This window comes from Varroa jacobsoni, unplaced genomic scaffold (genome assembly GCF_002532875.2).
Source record: "Varroa jacobsoni isolate VJ856 unplaced genomic scaffold, vjacob_1.0 scaffold_1085, whole genome shotgun sequence".
Classification (NCBI taxonomy): Eukaryota; Metazoa; Arthropoda; class Arachnida; order Mesostigmata; family Varroidae; genus Varroa; species Varroa jacobsoni.
The window spans coordinates 231,894-251,354 of NW_019213987.1; the positions used below are offsets into that span (position 1 = coordinate 231,894).

The following is a 19,461-nucleotide window of genomic DNA, read 5'->3' on the forward strand; positions in this document are numbered from 1 at the left end:
AATATCGTCATCTGAGTAGCTTATCGCTGACGCATTTCCGTAGACATTGGGTAACAAGAGGTCTCTCCGCGATCGGCCAAATCCCTTCACCGACGACACGGAAGCCAGATGTCGCTGTTCGAACCACTCACGTCTGGGCCAATATCCGGTCCGTAAGCCACACAAGGCCGGCACAAGTTTGAGAGGCAACCTCGTTTGGCTGCTCGATGATTAGCTAGCTGCCTGTTCGCATTCTGGGTTTCTAAAGAATATGATTGTTTCAACGAAGTTTCTCGAGCATTTAGTTGCAGTCAACGTCGGTAGTGATCTCGATTCGCGATCTATCACGAACGACGATCCGAAAAACGTTTGCGAGTGTGTCGCGTAACCAATATTTGACAGACTACTATGGGAAAATGTGCATCGCGCCTGGCAAACGTATTGTGTAGTGAGGAACAAGGCCACGTCCAGACAACGCAGACGTCAGTTCGCGCGGACAAAACGCGGTTTATATAGGCGTATTGGCTACATTCGTTGCGGGTGCTGAAACTCGTCCCTAACAGTGTTTAACTGCTGCCCATAATAGACGCTTATTTTATATGTTTTGGTACCGTGAAGGGGCAAAGACGTAGGTAAGCGAGAGATCAAATGTTTTAAATGTGCAATATTTAGAGTGACAGACTGATGTTTATCGAAAACAATAAAACTGTATCTTAGTTATTTTTCTTTTACAAATATTTGTAGTTCTAATTATTTCCATACCTTTGTCACCATTAAAATTCGTACCACGCTGATTCAACTGATTTTGAAGTAACGTGTAACGTGAACAGCGTATTCTAGAAGTAACACCTATTAGCATCAAGTGTTTTCGGGATGCTTCAGGTCGGCTGCTGCCTTTTCGTATACATTTTGTCTAACTGACTGGGGTCGGAAAAAGCCGGATTGTTGACCATAGGATGGCCTTGCTCGTCTTACTGTCACGGTAGCTACCGTTGCCTACTCACACCCATGCACGCATTCTGCCACGTAAAACCTGCATATCGATGTACGACCACTCTCTATACCCACAATGCCGCGATGTACCAGCCATGCGATCGTCGGCTGCAAGTTGCAGATTGCGCTCATAAGGACGACCTCTCTGTTAGTCAGCGTTTTCGGCTAACCTGGCCATAAAAGGGCTACCGATTTCTATTTTTCGCCACAGCTAATCAGCGACAACATAAATTGTTTAAGCAGACAACGCTGTCTCCAAGCGGTTGCTCCTCGCCGTCAAGGGCTTCAGCCCAACTGAACAGCGGCCCAATCTGAAGGTCTGCTTTTTTTCTACGAGTAGACGCCTCCATGGCGAGCTGGCGTCCCGCAGTGGAAAAAGAGGCTAACGGGACAGCCTGAACCATGAATGTTAAAAGCAAGTATCGTGACGGCTATGACCAGTCCTAGTGAAGGGTTACTCATTTTTGGCCAATTATGTGGGTTCATTTGTAGGGCCTATGCTCTTTAGTTTCGTGCGATGCTTTTAAGCTGAGTAAGTCTAACCTCAGACCTTAGGTCTCTCGACCCACTGTAACAGAGATCCCACCGTTCGGTTGGCGAAATCAAGTGGTCAAATTGGGTCAGATGGAGTTCCGTTCCACTGAACTGCCGGTAATCTCTGATACTATAAGCTTTTAGCTCCCGACTCTAGGCTCTAGTCAAAGGGTTTTGCAGTGTAAAGCTCCCGGGCTTCTTTCTTTTTCGTGAAAGTTGCGACTAATCTACAAACAGACTACACCGGCAGACAAACAACTGATTCACTTCTCTTTGCCGGAAAGTATGACTTGTTCTTATGTTGATGACGACTATAGCAATGACTATTTCTGTTCAGACGATGCCTATGGTAGATTCATTTCAAAAGCTATGCTCATATCGTGAGCCACCGTCGGAATCTGCCAATTCAGCAGAACTGTATTATCTGTACGAAACGCTTAGCAGAAAAACTTATCCCGAAAACTTGAAGGAAACCACTAGTCCGAATGGGCTAAGATAGACCTTCTCCCCTCCCTTTCTCCCATTTCGTATTTTTTTTGTTTTCTGCTTTTCTTTCGTTTTTCTTTTCTCTAGACGAAATGCGTTCTGCAATATCATATCCTGTATGCTCCGTTCCAAATAACGTCTGGCGGCTAGTTCCGCTAGCGCCATGGTAATCTCTCATTTCTCAGGAAAAAAAACACGTTTGGGCTGATACGCACGCTCTACTGCAAGTGTCCGAGTCATATGAGTAAGATGTCTAAGCAATCTATCATTTGATAACGGCGCAACGGCGATATGGAATATCTCTAGCGGTTCTGCACCGGCATCAGGTCAGCCAATGCCAAGCTTCGGTACTTGCTAGTTTCGGCCAGCACGCTATTGGAACAACACAGCTGCAGACCAGGCGGTTCGACGATGTATAGAATCGAAGTACCTTCATGCACTGTATATGTGCGGAATGCGTGGCGTCATATGCCTGAAACTGTGCGTCAGCTTCCGCCTAGAAATGTATTCGGCCATTTATCGTATGACACAACCTGTTCTAGGAAAATTGCTGCCGGTCAAAACATTTTTCCAGGCCATTATGGCGGGGTAGCGCGGTTGCTTGCATCGGCACCAGCGACCTCGCGGTGGTAAGTGACTGGTCCTCAGAGTACTGTTCTGAAATGGACTTTCAATCAAGGACGATACAAGAAGGAAGAGGCTGCGATAGTTGGAACTGTGCTCGTAAACCTTCTAGGAGGCGGCTTGGTAAGGCTCTAAATAAGAACTGATTCGTTCCTTAGAAAACGAACCGAAAAAATAAAGCCAAGTCTCTTTCGAACATGAACTCTACCTGATAGAGAATTAACGTACAGTGTATCTCGTATGTATTTCGAATATAATATATATATATATATATATATATATATATATATATATCTGTGTATATTTCGTGTATTATATATAACATATATAGTATGTGTATACTTCGAAATACACATCACATTGGTGTGTATCTAATGCTACTAAGTCTGTAGGTGGCTTCCTGCCTACTCGCACACTCTGTACCTTCCTGGTTGCTCGTCTGCTTCGCGGTTCGGCGTTGTGCACGCTTCGTCGAACAAGTATCGCATAACATGAAGATCTATATGTGCACAAGCAAATCAGCCTTCGTGTATTTTACAGACAGAAGATCAGAAAGCCAAGAGAAAGAAAAAAGACCAAAGAATCGGCAAAAAGAACATTCCTCTCTATCTATCTTTCCTTTCATACGAGAAAAGAGTCACTTCGGTAGTTGAAGACAAAAGGAACTCAGCTGAGTTGCCTGCTACACAAAAAGGGAGGAAACTGAACACGTTTTGGGATGCTGAAGTGCAGCAGGGGGCGTCTTCTCCCTAGTATGTAACGCTTTCGCTTGCCCTCTCTCTACGTGACGTCGACTACGGTTCGCTTCGATCACTGGCAGTCCCCGTCGACCTCCGGCAATCCGCTCTTGTTGGGTTGGCTGTGAGCCTGTGTAGGTATGTGTGTCTGTGTGTAGGTGTGTGTGTGTGTGTGCGTGCGTGCGAGCGTGTGGCATCAACAAAGAGCACCCCCAAAGCTAGTGGGGCATCTAGTGCGTATAGTGGTGGTAGTAGTGCATAGAGAGAAGGGTTAGGTTTTTTGGAATTCAGGAAAAGTCGAAAGGGCACCTGGGGTGGAAAGAGCTATATGTCTATCTGTGCATTTGTGTGTGTGCATGTATATGTTTGTATCTCTGTAAGTACGAATGGTTGCCTGTTTGTGAATACGAGTTCTTCTGCACGAACGATGCGCGTTACGTTATTCGCTATAGATCGTGAATTGCATAAGATTTAAGACGCATGAACGGCCGAGGTCCAACCAAATTGATAGAGAAATCGACTCGAAATGATAGCGCATAGATCGTAGCATAGAATGCAGGAAAGGCGAAGAATAGAGAAAGAATATATCTGATGATAAGACGAACGGCCGGGTCGTATTGGCAACATAAATTATTCTACCGCTACTAGGCACTGGTAGGCCGAATATGAACATAGTCGTATTGATTTCAGTAGCAGCAGGCTTCGTTTCGGAGGAAAAACGGAACCTAGCGTTTGACGGCGGTTGCAGTCGAAGTTACTTAGAAGGCCTGAGCATTAACAATGGCCAACTAGTCAACAAATCTAGACTATTAGTAGCAACTGCGCTTCTATTCTTATCAGGACTGTCGGAACGCTTTTCTGTTTCACTGTTTTTTTCGTCGTCTTTCTGTATCGTGCTTGTCTGGCTAGTTGTTTTAGGTGAGCCCGACCTGTAGCCCAAACAGGCTCAAACCTATACTACCGCTGCTGCTGTTACTACCACTGATGAGATCTTTGCTCAGGACGTATTTTGTTGAAAGCATGTCGACCTGCTTAACCGTTCCTTGCATGTGGTAACACTTGGCAGAGATGCTAGTAAGGCTCGTCTAATGACAAGCGTGTTGGTACGGAAGCAAATACTGATCATAGGTAGATATGACTATAGTACTTCTAGTACTAGTAAAAGGACACGGTAAACGATGACGACAGTACGCTAATGGCAAAGATCCGCGTTACTTCATCAACTAACGGGAATGACAGGGTTAAGGATGATCATGAAGAACGATTAAGAAGATCAGTTGACAACTGAACGTCGTTTTTAATACGAATCTTCAGTTATTAATAGGTACCGAAATAAGGTGCCTAGCCCTAACATCGGCGAACATGAAGTTCTTCGCTAGACGTATTCTTTCATTTTTTTCGTTGAACAGACCGTCTTACAGATGTTGAAGCAAGGATTATAATTATAAACTCAATTCCTCGTTCCCTTCCTAAGCTACCACATTTAATAGCGAGGCAAATTGATGTTGGACTTTTTTGCAGAACAGAGCAGGTGGCATATGAGGTTCTTTTGATTTTGAGCCGTGAAATCTTCAGAGGATCATCAATGGCTAGCTGTATAATTCTTTCATGAACTCAGTGTATCCTTTAGTATGATTAGTATTGCCAAAGAAGATATTCATATCTATTTTTATAGATCGTCTAGTTCCTGCTGGTCATCGCAGTGTTGTATCATGTAAGACATTCAAGAGCACCTTTTCACACCACCCAAATAATCACGCTGTTAACTACAATCAGTTAAGCCCAGATACCATTCCCATTTCTAGCTTTGTTTTAGCGGAAAAAATGACACGGACGCTTTCAGTTTCAATAGCCCTGCATTAGCAGTAAGTAGTTCATTGAACAATAAATTAGACGAGACTCACCAGATCGTTATGCACAGCGACTGTACATTGTTAAGGTTCACTAAGAGGGTGCTTCAATTTACAAAAACAAAAAAGGAAAAGTGACATTTTTAGCACATTGCCTTATTGCTGTTGTTATAACAACATATATTTTAGCCCAAAGCATGCATTTCCTTTTGCGTTTCTCAAGTATTTATAAGCGACAGAGCGTCACCGAATAACTCGTATCTAATGCCATCCATACACTGTAATTCTATTATAGAGACAAATTACGCGTCTGTTAAGTCTAAGAATATTTCTATACACGTAATCAGAACAGCCTTCTGAAGGAAGGATAAGACAAACTGCCTAAGCGAGGCCACACAGACGACCTAAAACCCAGTGGTCGCTTCTAGAGCACCTGGAAACCGACATAGGGTGGAGGGGGTCTCGACTAAATAAGTGCGCTGAAGTAACCGTTTCTCTAACGACCGAGCGCACATCTGAGTACTCTTTACTACTGCGTGTAATGGTCGACGGGTGTGGGCAAATCTGGGTGGCTGGACGCGAGAAGAGCTCGTGGACGCGTACGGTACCGGATTGCGAATTGGTGAAGCTTACAAAACGACAGGCGAACATTGGATTCGGTTTCGGACAAGGGTAGCACACGGATGCAAAAGATAGTGTCAAGAGGTAAGGATGTGATCAGAGTCAGTAGTGGGAGAATGGGATGCGGGTAAAGTGGAGAAATAAGCGTGTAGTTTCTCGCGACTTACGGTGACAGCTGTAACCGTCAGTGGAGAGTACGTAACCTTCCGAGCAGCCACACTCGAATGTTCCATCGTGAAGATCATAGCACAGCTGCTGGCATGGCCCGCCTTCTGACTGGCACTCTCCTACAGAGCAAACGACAGAGAGACAAAAAGACAAGAGAACATAGGTAAGCACAAACCAGGAACGGCGAAGTTGGCAGCTGTTGTAGTAACGACTGCAGTACAGCCGTAAATGCCGCTATATATAGCTGAAAACAACGTGTCACTCCGTACCCGAACGCGCTTCGAGTGTTCATATAAGTACATTCTAACACACCGAGAGAGATCTGTTTGAGCTCATCTCACTAATATTTAATGGCCGGTTATGCGATAGACATGTACGAGAGAATCGTTGCACCGTTCCAGTATAGAAGTGCACTCTATTAGAAAAGAAACATGTGGAATACGCGTAAACGAAAATTACATTATTATCATTATGCTGTGAGCGTGCATTATATGAGATACGATATTTATAATTACATTTCCCAATGAAAAAAGACACATTTCTATCATATGCCAGCTACACGCAAACTTTCTACCATGTGAAAACCTGCATACTAGATTGCGTGAGTAATATTTTTGAGTGACTCTCGTTGAAAATGTTGTTGTCTTCGTATTATTTATAATACGTTATATCGATTCACGTTCGCCTATCTTCACACGATGCACTGTTTAACAATATGTAGCATAAAAGCCTACCATATTTGTGCATTTTTAACAATACATTTTCAAATTACTGATGATTGAACGAGGAGAAAAGAAATGTGGGGATGAGCCAGGGCTAATTCGTACCGCGGACGCATCAATATGCAGTACACTGTGCACAATTGTGTGCACTGCTAGCTTTTCTGGCTAATTCTACGTTTTTCTCTTATTATCTCTATTATTTTTCTCTTATTTAACGATAGTGCGGCAGTGATTTTGGGCTCAAGCTCTCTAAAAGGTAAATCAGTTACTTTTCTCATCCACTACTAACAGCTACCTGGCCAGATGCACAAGAATTAAAAGCTCGTTTGAAAATTGTTAGGAACAGTGGAAGCACTTGTAAAAAAAACTCTGTCGTGTGCACATTATTGGAGAATGCTCAGCGTATGGGTGCTGCGATGTAGCACAGATACGACGATATGGACCGTATCAGATAACCGTTCAGCCATTGTTTCCGCCCATCGGGTCCGAGGAGTTCTGCCAGAAGCATTCATGCTCGGGAACATGTCTCAGGATTGGCCCAGTTACGCTGCCCCAGCAACACAGCAAACTTTTGGCCCCTTCGACTCATTTTCTACATTTCGCAACCAGGCTAACTGCGGTCATTCCGTTGTGCCCACCTCCCTTCTGTGTCGCTGTCCTGTTAGCATTTTTAAATAATCAAAAACTCATCAATCCCTTTTCTCGAATACCCCCGATAGTAATAACAGCTCCATACGGTTTGACAGTCCTGCGGTACTCTGTTTTCAAGGGAGAATGGAGGAGCTAACAGACGGATGGATCTTGAATACTGAATGTGCCTCGAGTACCCAGTGCGCCAGATACCATGGGGTACAGACGCCGTATGCGGAAGAGAATGACAGAGGCCGAGCAACCATTAAACGCCGTGCGACGCAGTCGCCACTGACCCGTGGAAGAAATGCAGAGCGCACGATAAGGTTGGCCATTAATGATTTTGTTGCGTTTGGACTGCTTCTGTCGCAAGCGCCCTGGCTACTGTTGCCTCCTGGAGCACTGCAACGGCGCCTGTGGGCTGTAATCCCGGTGGAACGCAACAGGAAGCTTTGAAGCAACGGGTAATTGGGGATTGAGGTCACAAGTAAAAAGGTGAGTATAAGTGCCACTGAATAGCCTTTCTCGTCAAGCGTGGCGTTTGTTTGAGAAGGACTCCTAAAGAGCTTTTGATTTTGGTTTGATTGCGGACTCGTGAGCTGGCCGACCGGCCAGCGTTGGAATCGTACGAAGCAGTGCGGAAGTAGTTCGGTAAGAAAAATATGGTATTGATTTTTTGAAAACGCGTGAACAGGAAGGCCACGGTTGGAGCGAGCCATCACTGTACAGTCAATCAGATATTTCTTGGAAATCTTTTTCGCCACGTTAGTTTCCACCATTTTGCGGATCTTTCGCTTTTTTTTTATTTCTCTATCTTGTTCGTTTTTGTTACGACCGAGACAGCGCCCCCTGTCGGAAAGAACGCTCTTGTGTGCAACTGTTGCAGGTTCGTATTGAACTCAGCCATCAGGCCCGAAAAACTGTTGAAGTTGCTGGGAACTACTTCAATCTAGGAGGTAGTGCCATCTCCACTTCGTGTGTAGTTACGTGTACACTTATGAATATCTTATGATTACGAAGTGCAGTATTAACGGCATGGGCAGATGCCAATCATCTGAGTTTTGCTGGCAAGTCGCTAGATAGGCCCTAAGCGGTAGAATGTGCGGGAGGTATCCAAGCTTACCCGGACCCGCCGGATTCGCGTGACGTTTCGCCGACGATTTGCAGCATGCAGGCTTTCACATTATGTGGATGCCTCTCGACACCGATTTCGCTGTATTAGAAATGAATACGGCTTTATTAAGCGGGACACCAACAGTTTGTTACACTGTACACAATACAAGCACCCCCGTGCAACTGCTTCAGCATTTTCAGGACATATTGTGTTCAACGTTCCTTAACGACGCTGTGATCGTGTCTTTTCCATTGTGCGCCTTTACGCAAACACAGAAGCCCTTTTCGCATCGAAGACCATCTGACCATATAGACAGTACTGGTCTAGCAGTAAGCTTGACCTTTGCGAACAGTTGACAGTGTGACACTCACTGAGTTTCTTTTACGAAACCAGCAGACGAACAGCCGGCAGACACAGTCCACTATAATGGCAAATGAACCCACTATATATTCTATGCTCGTTAAGCAGCAATATATCTCTTAACCTAAAGCACGTAGTGTACCATGCCACTATGTGTTAGCATGTTACCATATGCTCTAGCGTCTGTCTTGGGTCTGCTTGGGCCCCTGAATCAGGCAGTTTTTCGTCTAGGTTGATTCATGCAAACCTAACAAACTCTACATAGCAGCAATTATGCCATTCTATCTCTAGTTCTGTCAGAGCAACGGGAACTGGCCACTCCAATGTTTGTTTGCTCGGGGAGCAATGTCAATGCCATATCCTGAACGCATCGTACGTAATGGGCTAGCTGACTGTTCATTTACGGAGCAATGTTTACGTACCTTACACGCACTGGAAGTTAAATCTGGCGAAGTATGATCGGCGACATAGTGGCGATACGCATGTTCTGCTATATAGTTTTATTGGCAGCATTTTTGTATACATACCAGATGCAGAAGTGAAGGATTGTTGTTTCCTAGCTAGAGAATTATTAAGCCAAAGTGGACACGTTAATGACCACTCGCAGAGACTGCGCAGTCTCAGCCCTCGGGGACGTGAGTGAACATACTTAGCTTCGTAGTTTCTTTGAGTAGGTATATGCGATCCCCGTAAACAAATGAGTCATGAAAGATAAAAAGAGAAAAACTTGATTCGTTGATATACGGTACACTGGCCGCAATGAGACTCGTTAGCAGCGGTATACGAACGAAGTGCCTTAGACCGAGTCGCTTGCTCAGAAATCGCAAAGCACTGAATGATAAGTCAAGAAAAATTGTACCGGCTTAATGAGAAGCGTGTCATACATCCGTTAGGAACCTATGTTATTTTATATCAAGTCACGGTGACAATTTTGAATACCTGTAAATTTTTTTTGCTAAAGCCAGAAAAAGATCTGGTTAATAGGCGCCCTTTAAGCGTCATCAAATGTTGAAATGCTAAACAGATTTTGTAAAAAGATATAATTTTCATTTGCAATATTGTTACACAGCTGTTCGTGCGTTATTATATATTTAAATACTGAGGTAGCTGTAGATCGGTAAAAGGCTGAGCTTACAGATGGAATGTTCCCATATTTACGCCAAAGGATGAAAGTGTATGCATATTAGAAAATGCAAATTGTGACCCTATATTAAAGGCCTTCGATTATCTGTCCATACCTTCTTAGCCTGTTAAAACACAAAAATGCGGTAGTTCCCGAAACTTCTTAGGTGCAACGTAAGCCGCATCTTAATCTACACCACATTTTCTAGATCCGAAAACTTCGGCCCCAACGAAAATGTTATAGACATAGAAATCGGGAATTCATTTATGTGGAAGTTTACGCTGGCAGTCATCAAAAAAACTCCGTCAGAACCGGAGCATTTCGTACTGATACATGAGTTCACTTGAGGTTTCCGAAGCTTTCGCAGGGCAGTTGCCAAAGAGATTTACGGAACGACAGGGTCTAAGCAAGGAGGCATTTAGAGAGGAAAGGTTGAACCTAGCGAAAGAGAAGGAGCTGGACGTTTTTGTGTACAGTTCAAGAGCGCGCGAGGCAGTTGAGAAAAGGTGGTAAACGTCACCTAGGCGGCAGTGCATGACCGGCTGTGTTCAGTTCAGATTTAATTTCGGCTATGACTGCACTTTTCAAGCCGCCCAGACCGCGCCCCATTTCCACCAGTTCCCGCCTGATTGACTCTTTTATTAACGCAGAAAAAGCGCAAGTTGTTCGTTGATTCAGTTGTCGTTCGTTCAGAAGCATTCAGATGGCCGCTGTACCGATGGCAGGAGCAGTGGCGGGTGGTAGCGGTCAGCAAAAGACGTTTTCAGCTTCATGCTCTTTCGTTGTCTGGAGTCTATTGCTCACGTTCGTTTCACTACGCGGCCGTCACCCGGTGGCAACTCGCTTGGCGGTGTATAGCTCGTGGCCTTGATGCCGCAGGCCATCGGTAGGCCGCTGTAGGTACTTGCCATCCCCTGCCTTTTCAGCCGGGTTTGGCTGATCCCTTCTTGTGTCTTCTTGTGTTGAGGAACACTACAAAGTGTTCCTCCACTGAAGGCTTCCACATCGACGTTTTGCTCTCGGTCTTCACCGCCGAATGGCTCCTTTCCACAGCTATCCAGATTGTTTCAGGCGAACCCTGAAGAACAATCGAATAGCGCGTTCCAGAACGGCCAGGCTGGCCTTGGTGTCGAGCGTCACTCTAGGCATTTCAGCTAGCGTTTACTTGGCCTGCCTGGAGCATTTCCCCCGGCTGGCTGCTCCTCTCTTGGATTCAGGATTCTGAAGCGACAGAATGTGCAATGTCGAGACCCTAGCGCTTAAAGTCACATTCCCTATTTGATACGCGAGCTAACATGGCTTAGAATCATAGCCGAGACGACCCTAACCAGCATCAGTACCAATCGCCATTGCTATAGTGGCAGCAGAGACAAGAGTCTCAGTCGCCCCACACCCCCGGCTCTTCTTGCTGTTGTTAATTAGAAGGCAAAGCTTTCTACTCGCTCCACATCAAAGCTGTCTAACGCGTCTAGCCGGCGCCGCATCTGGAGAAGCTGAAGCTGCTGGCCTGGTTCGAAGCAACAGCCAGCCACCATGATAGGCAGCAAAGCCGTCTGTGGGAGCTGTAGCGACGGTTAATGGTAGAGCTACCGGCAACAACAGGCCGTTCTCCTTACAAAGCGCGCTCCAACGATCGGGAATTTCCCTACTGCTGCGCTTCCTGTCTTGTCTCTGCCTGTGATCATTCACTTCACACAGAAATCCGGAAAACTATTGCTGCCCCTGACTTCAACCAAGTACTTCCCAATCGTCCGCTATTCAGGCATCCATTCGCTGACTGCAACGGCTGCGACGAGATAGAGGCAACGGAAGCCAGAAGCAGCGCAGCGCTGGATAATGAAAAAGAAAAGGGGGGGGGGACAAAGGGCTCTAGGAAAAATGGGCAGCCTTTATGGAAAAACCTCTGCCGTTTTCCCAGCTCAAACATGAGTCATTCGGTGTTATTCCAGCTCCAAGCTTTTCTATTGCCGCCTGCCTGCTTACGCCATAGATGACTCTTGCAGTCACCATAAGCAAAGACGACGATATCGCTTGACCGCAAGGGAGACAAGGCCGAGATGGAAAAAGCACACTCGACCGCTAGCCTGCTGAGTCATTCAGTTTCAGGGACCCGGCCTGGCGAGGACCTTCTTTGTAAGTCAGCTTATGTATATGTGTATGTAGTGTATGTATATGTTAAGTAGACTGGCCTATAAACAGCATTGGTGAGATGGCAGGCGTATCCAGATCGACCCGTACATCGGGCTTGCATAAACACAGGACCGCAGAAAATATACATACTGACGTGCAGCACATTATACCCGTAGCCACAAGTTGATCATTTTTTAACAAAACCACAATAGAACATTATTCTTAGTTTAGCTTTATTTCTCTAAGTAAGGATTCGTTATCATGTGATCGTATTATGCAAAATACATACAGTAGTATACGTGTGCGTACGTACGCAACGAGTAAGTGGTAGTATTTTGACGCCGCAGCAAAATCACTTGCCATAGATCCCATCAATAGACAGCGAAGTTACTATGTCTTCCCTTGTTGGAGAACGAGACTATTGTGCTCCATTCCTCGATAGTGGGCCTTTTAAGTTCCGCGCACAGTCGCATACAATTATATTGTTCCTAGTACTAACTTCCGCCAGATCTCACCTTCGAGGGCGTAATAGCGGTAGATCAAAGAAGAAAACGATGAACCGAAGACAAGACAAAGATCAGCTAACTCGCTGGTTCGATTTGCTCTGCTCTATGTAATCATCAAGCAAATTTAGCCAGCGGCTCCAACTATAGATGGTTGTTCCAGTACGGCGTGAGTAGTGCTACAGCCATAGTAAGGGTCATGCCTTGCTAACTATCGCATGAAAACCAAGAAGCGAATCTTCATTGGGAAGCTGGGGTACCCAGGGGCTGATGTAGCGCTGCTATTAAGTGGCTAGAGAGGTAGAGAAAGACCGAAACACGAAATGGCGAGAGTTGATTAGGGAACATCGAGAGACAGTGTCTGCAGTAGCAGCTGCACCTGCTAGGAGATGCGAGACAAGAAATATGCTATAATCGAGTTATCAAGACTTCTCTTTGGCTTTCTCTGCTGGTCACCAAAAGAACTTTAGCCAGCAACAGAGGGGAAATAAGCAGGCAACGGCCGGGGACCCGGAGGAAACCCGGCATTGCAGACGTCGCGGTCACCTTGTAGCCACCAGGGAATGCCTGTTTATCCGATTCATCGCATGAGCGAGCATCTCGCAAGCGACTTTCATAGTAGCAGCTGCAGCTTTGGCAATGACATTCCGCAGCAGAAAGCTGTATCTTGGCTTAGCTGCCGTAACCACAAATCGTCTGAGTAATCTTTTTCGCTGTGCCCCTGTAGGAACAATTTGGGCATTAGCACCAATAAAGCCCCTATCCCTGATAACACTTTCGTGGTGAGAACAAGTCCTCTAAAGCGTTATCTACCTGTGTACTGTCAATAGGAGATAGCCAGAAGCAAACATTTCTCATTGTAGGAACCATGATCGTTCCGGTTACAGCGGCAATGGTCAGCTGCTGACAAAAGTCTCGTTGTTTATTTATAATTAGAAAAATCTGTAGTTATCCATCCGTTTGGATTGGAAAGAAGCCAATTCGCTAAAACGGGGATCAATTATTTAACACGTCGAAATCTACTTTGAGTAAAGAACAAAGTGCTACTGTAGTTTATTAAACCATTTGCATAGGAATTATCCTGTAAGCAGGATAGGGTTCATTAAGAACACGCATTGTCGCACGCTTGACCATACCAATACGTGCACTTCGTCTCATCGTTAGGACGCATAGAAACTATCCCATCTGGCTGATACGTAGTAGCATATACACGCCCCACTTGACACGTCAGTAGAATAGTTGCCAACCTGAACTGCCCGTGACACACATTTCTGTTATTTTTGCTTGATTGGGCGAAGAGGCTTCTTTGGCATGCGTTACACTTCCCTCCTGCAACCGTCAGGAAACAGACCTTGCCAAACTGTGTAAAAGCACAGACTAGCGACGGCATTTGTGGCTCGTTGGACTAGATAACGTATGCCAGAAAATACGACCGCTCATAGGAGTTTCGTAGCGCATACTCCGTACCGCTATACATAGCTCCATACAATGATTCCCTTGGTCCAAAGCTTTTCTGCTCGAAGCAAGAAGGCTGGACGCGTGCTAATTCCAGCCAATCTTGAATCGTCTGACACATCCCGCCCGGCACCCCTCACACCGTTGTCTCCACATAGCGTCCAACAGATGCGGCACCGCTTTCAGAATCCCTGATAGTAAGAAACCTTTCGTTCCTTTGGGGCAGTACTAGCCCATTCCCTGGCAGGGGACATTTACCAGTACAAACGCTGCGATGGCGGTATCAAGGCGCTGTCTGCTACCTTTCGCTCACGGCATTCCCCAGATCTTTTTCTTCTTTTGCGTCTAGCCTTTTGACGTTTCCATAGTCGTACCGTTTATGTGCCCACTAACTCTAGGTTCGGCATACCCTACCACCGCTCGATAGCTGTCGAACATCGGCGGTGTGCCTGTGGGTATGTGTACCTTAACCCGCCTTATGCCAGTAACCTTCTACAGAGCTAGCCAGTGTATCAATTCTGACGTGTCAATTTCTCAGGGAACGACTCACAGTGAATGGTGTGTGGCCTGCTGCATCAGTTCGGTCCCGCCTGTGTTAAGTTGAGCAGCATCTGAACGGGCAGCTGCCACAGTTGCGAACGCCCTGGCTGACAGCAGCAGCAGGAGCAAGAATTAAGTCGCTTGTCGTGGAGACGTTTAAAGCGTACGGTGCGTAAATATGTTGTGACACACATTAAATCGATTACTTCTGATGCGCCTCGGGTCTGACGCTCCATACCGTTTTGAAGCATATAGTACATAGCGTGGTACAGCATGAAGGCTGACCGTTTACAAACCAGTCAGTCCACGGGGCTGTTAAAGCTATTTCCTAGCGTTTTTCCTCTATATTTTCGCGAGCGGTAGAGAAAAGGCGAGCTGTTTACTTTATAATAGTAGACACAACTTGGCCTTTGTAGACTCACACCATCCATTGGCTACTCGTTACGGCATCCATTTAGCTTCGACTCCTTCTCAGTTGTCCGTTGCACGATGATCAGCGGCGAGTGGTCGTCATTACTTTCTCGAAAGACAGACATCTCGCAGGGTCTGGTCTTCCGTATGCTAACCAGAGAATTGATAGGGCTTACGTTGTTTGCTGCTGGAATAGGGCCGACATTTACAACGAAAAGGTGGCTTCCAGCGCAGAACACCAGCCTTCTGGATCGTATCAGCCGTCAACAGGCTGCCTGCCATCCTAGCTACTTTGTAGAGCAAGATCCAAGGGTGGGTGGAAGCAAAATGGGAACGAATGGAGAGATAAAATAACTGCACGAGTGTATGCGCGCTAAACTGTAGTAACAATGGACGGAACAGAGCGTAGCCAGGCAGTCGTCCATGGTTGGTAATCGTCGTCGTCTTCCGTTGCCTCTTCGTAGCATATTCGTCCACATTTATAAGGTGAACCCTCTAAACTAAGCAAGCATCTATATAGAACTCTTGACTGAAGGCTAGAGCACAACAACGCAGAGGGTAATAGCTAAATGAAATAAAACATTTTACCATTCTAGACTTCAACTGGAATTGGTAATAAACAAACCTTTCACCGCTCTAAACATTCAGACAGGTTTGAGGACATGGAAACGCCACTCGGATTTAGCTCGTAGCCCTATATTACCTAGAAAGGTGCATTTTGGTTAACTTCTTTTAATGGGCTCTGTCATCGTGGGAATATGACTATATAGACTGCTTGTGGTTCGCGAAAATGTACAGAAGAAAGGTCGAACTACAAAATTGGATGTGACTTTTGTACCGATCAAGCTAGTCGTTGGAAGCATGCGCCTTTCCATTTGACCCCTGTATCTATATTCCCCGTTCGATCCAGAAATAATAATAAGAACTGAATTTAGTGGCATAGATAAAAGTTTCCACCATGGTCCGTAGAGAGATGCGGACCTTAAAGGTCGCTTAACTCTTAAAACACAAAGGCTGTTACTTTACTGCCGCTGCCTACCACTACCGCACATATGCAGTCTGCTAAGCCTAACCTAGACCAAGCCACATTTATCCGATACGTTACATTCGTATTTGTCAATCCAGCAGCGAACATTAGTCGTCCATACCGTAGTCCATCCGCTGCGAGGGATGGCTCGCGTCCTTTTTGCTGGATACCCAAAGCCACCCTTATCGCTACAATCGTCATCGGCGCCTCGTGGGCAGCCGAAGAAGCTTCGCTAAAACACGAATCAGCGGACCAAGCGGCATATAGAAAAGCGCTTGCCTTCTTCCTCTCATATTAAACTCAGGAGAATCCATGGTTATTATCTGCAGTTGTCCTACAGTCAGTTTGGGCCTAGCAGCGAGGCATGGGCAGGCTCCCAGAGAGAGCCAATGTATAAGAGTAAACGTGATATAACGTTACGATAGCAAAGGACACCACAAGTTAGATACGACCCTTTAGATCGTGCTGATATAGATGGAAAGGATACAGCTCGGACTCCGGTTCAATTTGGGGCAACTCGACCCACCCCGGCTGAGCTTGGCCATACGTAACTCAGCAGTTGACGGAGCAGCTGAACGAGAGTAAGTAGCATCGCTTTACGACTGAATGTGCGTGCGCTGTAGTGAGTGAGTAAAGTGTGATCTTTGTTGCTCTCTACGCGCTTTGGAGGCCTTTTGCAGCATGTAAGGGTCTGTCTGTAAGGCTGTCCGGCAAATCCTAGGCGTTCGACAAGGAAGACGCAACGGGGAATTGGGCATCGGCAGGGCGTTCGGTGTCTGGCCTATCGTCTTCATTGAGCTAGGTCTGCATGAACAACCTTTCAGCGTCCACTCAGCTTTCATCTCTTAGTCCCTTACCCGAATGAATTTATGTCTACACTCCAACCAACAGCTGTTTACTGCTAAACGGATACCCGGCCATTTGCCATAGCGGAAGCACGTTCGCAACTTCCACGAGTGGTAGTGATGCTTATATGTTGGTAGTGGCAGCCTCCATGAGCGAGAGGTCCTTTGAACTGTCCCTTGGCCGACTGTCGTGTTTCATTGGCATGGCCTTGTTGCAATAAGCTCCACGGCTGCATTTGGACGGATATACAAAGATACATTTGATACAAACATGCACCCAAACATGGTTACGCGTTTGGTCCATACAAATGTATCTATATACAGGAACGCTCAAAAGTAGGCTTACAGTTAAAGCAAATGCGCTCTATCGGTAATTATGTACAGGCAGACAGAAGTGAAAATAACTGTCATTATCACCATTACCATCGTATTATTATTATTATTGGAAGTGTTGATTTATTATTTTATAAGGGTGTTACAATATTGATAACTTCCTCGAAGATTATCGTAACTTTCAAGCGTACATTACGTTTTGTGCTGTCAGTCTATTGACAGATAGCAGCACCTCCCGTGGATCAATACATAAGAATCCCGTCATTTCAAACCTCTTTCATTTTGTAACTTGCTTATTTAAGTAGAGAAAGTATTTGAAGTTTAATCGAGCAAGTCTATGGGGCCTGTTCGGCTTAAGCCATCGCTTTCTTCTGTGAAAGCTGTGATTTCCAGTCGTCATAACTATACGACCGTTATCATACATTATAAACTATCTTTTCGCACCAAGACAAAAAAATCATAGGAGAACCGTTTAAGAAACGAGATTGCTCACCGTTATTGACAATAGAAATCTTCTCCGTTAAAAATGTACCATCATGAATGACGGTGAATAGTCGTATGACGTTATTGTGAAACAAGAAACACACTTTGACAGACAATATTTGCATACATTTTGTGCAGAAGTATCCACTAATATACCCACTTTCACCCCACTTTTAGCTGCTAGCCTGCTTTTCTGCTCGAACGTGTAAGCCTATTTTTCCTCCTTGTATATACATGAAGGGATAGGGCTTTCACAAGGGCCGCTTTGTTTACTTCCTCTTTTCGTCCTCTATATATTCGTTTATCCTCTAACGCAGGTGTTCTGTCCCACCACTCTTAAGGCTGACCAGGAGGGAGCAAACAAACTTCGTGGTTCGTAAATGAGTACGGTGAGGGTTTCGTTTGCTCCGTTCTGGCAACTGTAACAACTGCTAGCAACACTGCCAAGGGGCCATTGGGTCACTACCGCTCGATTTCGAGCTTCGCTACCCCAAACTGCTGAATCGTCTCCTTTGTAGCAGCCTAACGCCGAACACGAACCGAGAAGGACGAGATGCGATACCATATTACTTTGATGCCCCCAAGCTCCCGACGATGCTCTCACGCTAACACCCCACCACCTCGATCTGAATCTACTAACCCCTCGATAGAACTCCCTGGAGATGGAAATTTATCGTAATTTGCAGAGGGCTGTATAAACTGTATGTGCTGGGCAGTGCTGCTGGATCGAAAGCCACTTTCATTTCGGACATAGCTTCAAGAAGAATAGAAACGGAAATACCTTTAGTGTGTTCGGTGAGCCTCTCGACCCAGTCGCCAATGCGAGTGTCAGAAGACCAGGTAGCTACAGAGCCAGCCGATCTTATAGGACGGGGTGCGTAGGGCATTTATCAGGGTATCAGGTGGCCTCCCGGCACTGACAACTACCAACTTCGAACTGCGGCTAGTTCGAATAGCTAGACGAGCTCGACTAGCACCAGGTGGTTCACAAGTCCCGATGGCGACTGCGGCGCCTATTTTCTTCGTGTCCGCAGAATCCGGTCGAGTTCTATCATCGAAACGCTTGATGTTCTTTAGATGGATGCCTTCTGTGACGGTTTCGCATCATGGTTAACTGCTTATTCCATCGAGGTAGAAACGAAAACACGTTTGACAAAACTATTCGAATAATATTTGGATCCTTAGCCGCGTCCATAAAGGCGTTTGGTTGAGTCAGCTTATCTTCAAGATGGCTTTAGCCATGCTGATGTGTATCATAATTTGCCTGCCTACATTTGTAATGATAGCTTCGCTTGGTATTTGGAATCTCGTAAACTTTCTGGGAGGTGTCTCATATAAATGAATTAATCCCGATTGGGAAAATTATTCGAGGGGCATTAGGCTGCTGGCATATAGGTATAGGGGCATTAGACGAGATAATCTACATACTGAGTTCGGCATGGTTAAACCCCGCATATGTGCATACATACGCTTGACGTTTAGCCAGAAACTTGTGCAGGCGAAACTTTCTTCTCTTGTAAACATTACTATGATCCTTTGGGCTAACTATTTTACATATCCGTCTTGCGCAGTTGACGAGCGCGAAAATACGCTATCGTAGCCGCAGACGGTATAAGTCCTTTGGAAGAAAAGAAACTCAGCTAATTATTAAATATTACTATATAGTAATATATATAATTCTAGTAATAAATATAGTGCGTAAAGCCGCTGTATATGAAAGGGGGTGTATCTATTAATAGATTATATTCTGTAATTGGAATCTACCGATACGATGCTGTATTAAAGGTGGCAGT

General features: G+C 45.5%; 1 protein-coding gene across 2 annotated transcripts in view; it reads right to left on the minus strand.

The window, feature by feature from the left end:
• The window catches only part of LOC111266460 (pikachurin), a 76,238-nt gene that overhangs the window by 37,759 nt on the left and 19,018 nt on the right, over window positions 1–19,461 (minus strand). For both annotated transcript variants that reach the window (XR_002684112.2, XM_022843957.2), the window contains exon 3: window positions 5,992–6,111. Coding sequence is in view for 1 of the 2 variants with exons in the window: in XM_022843957.2 (XP_022699692.1) it covers window positions 5,992–6,111 (120 nt within the window). In the remaining variant the exon portion in view is untranslated. The remainder of the gene's footprint in view (window positions 1–5,991; window positions 6,112–19,461) is intronic.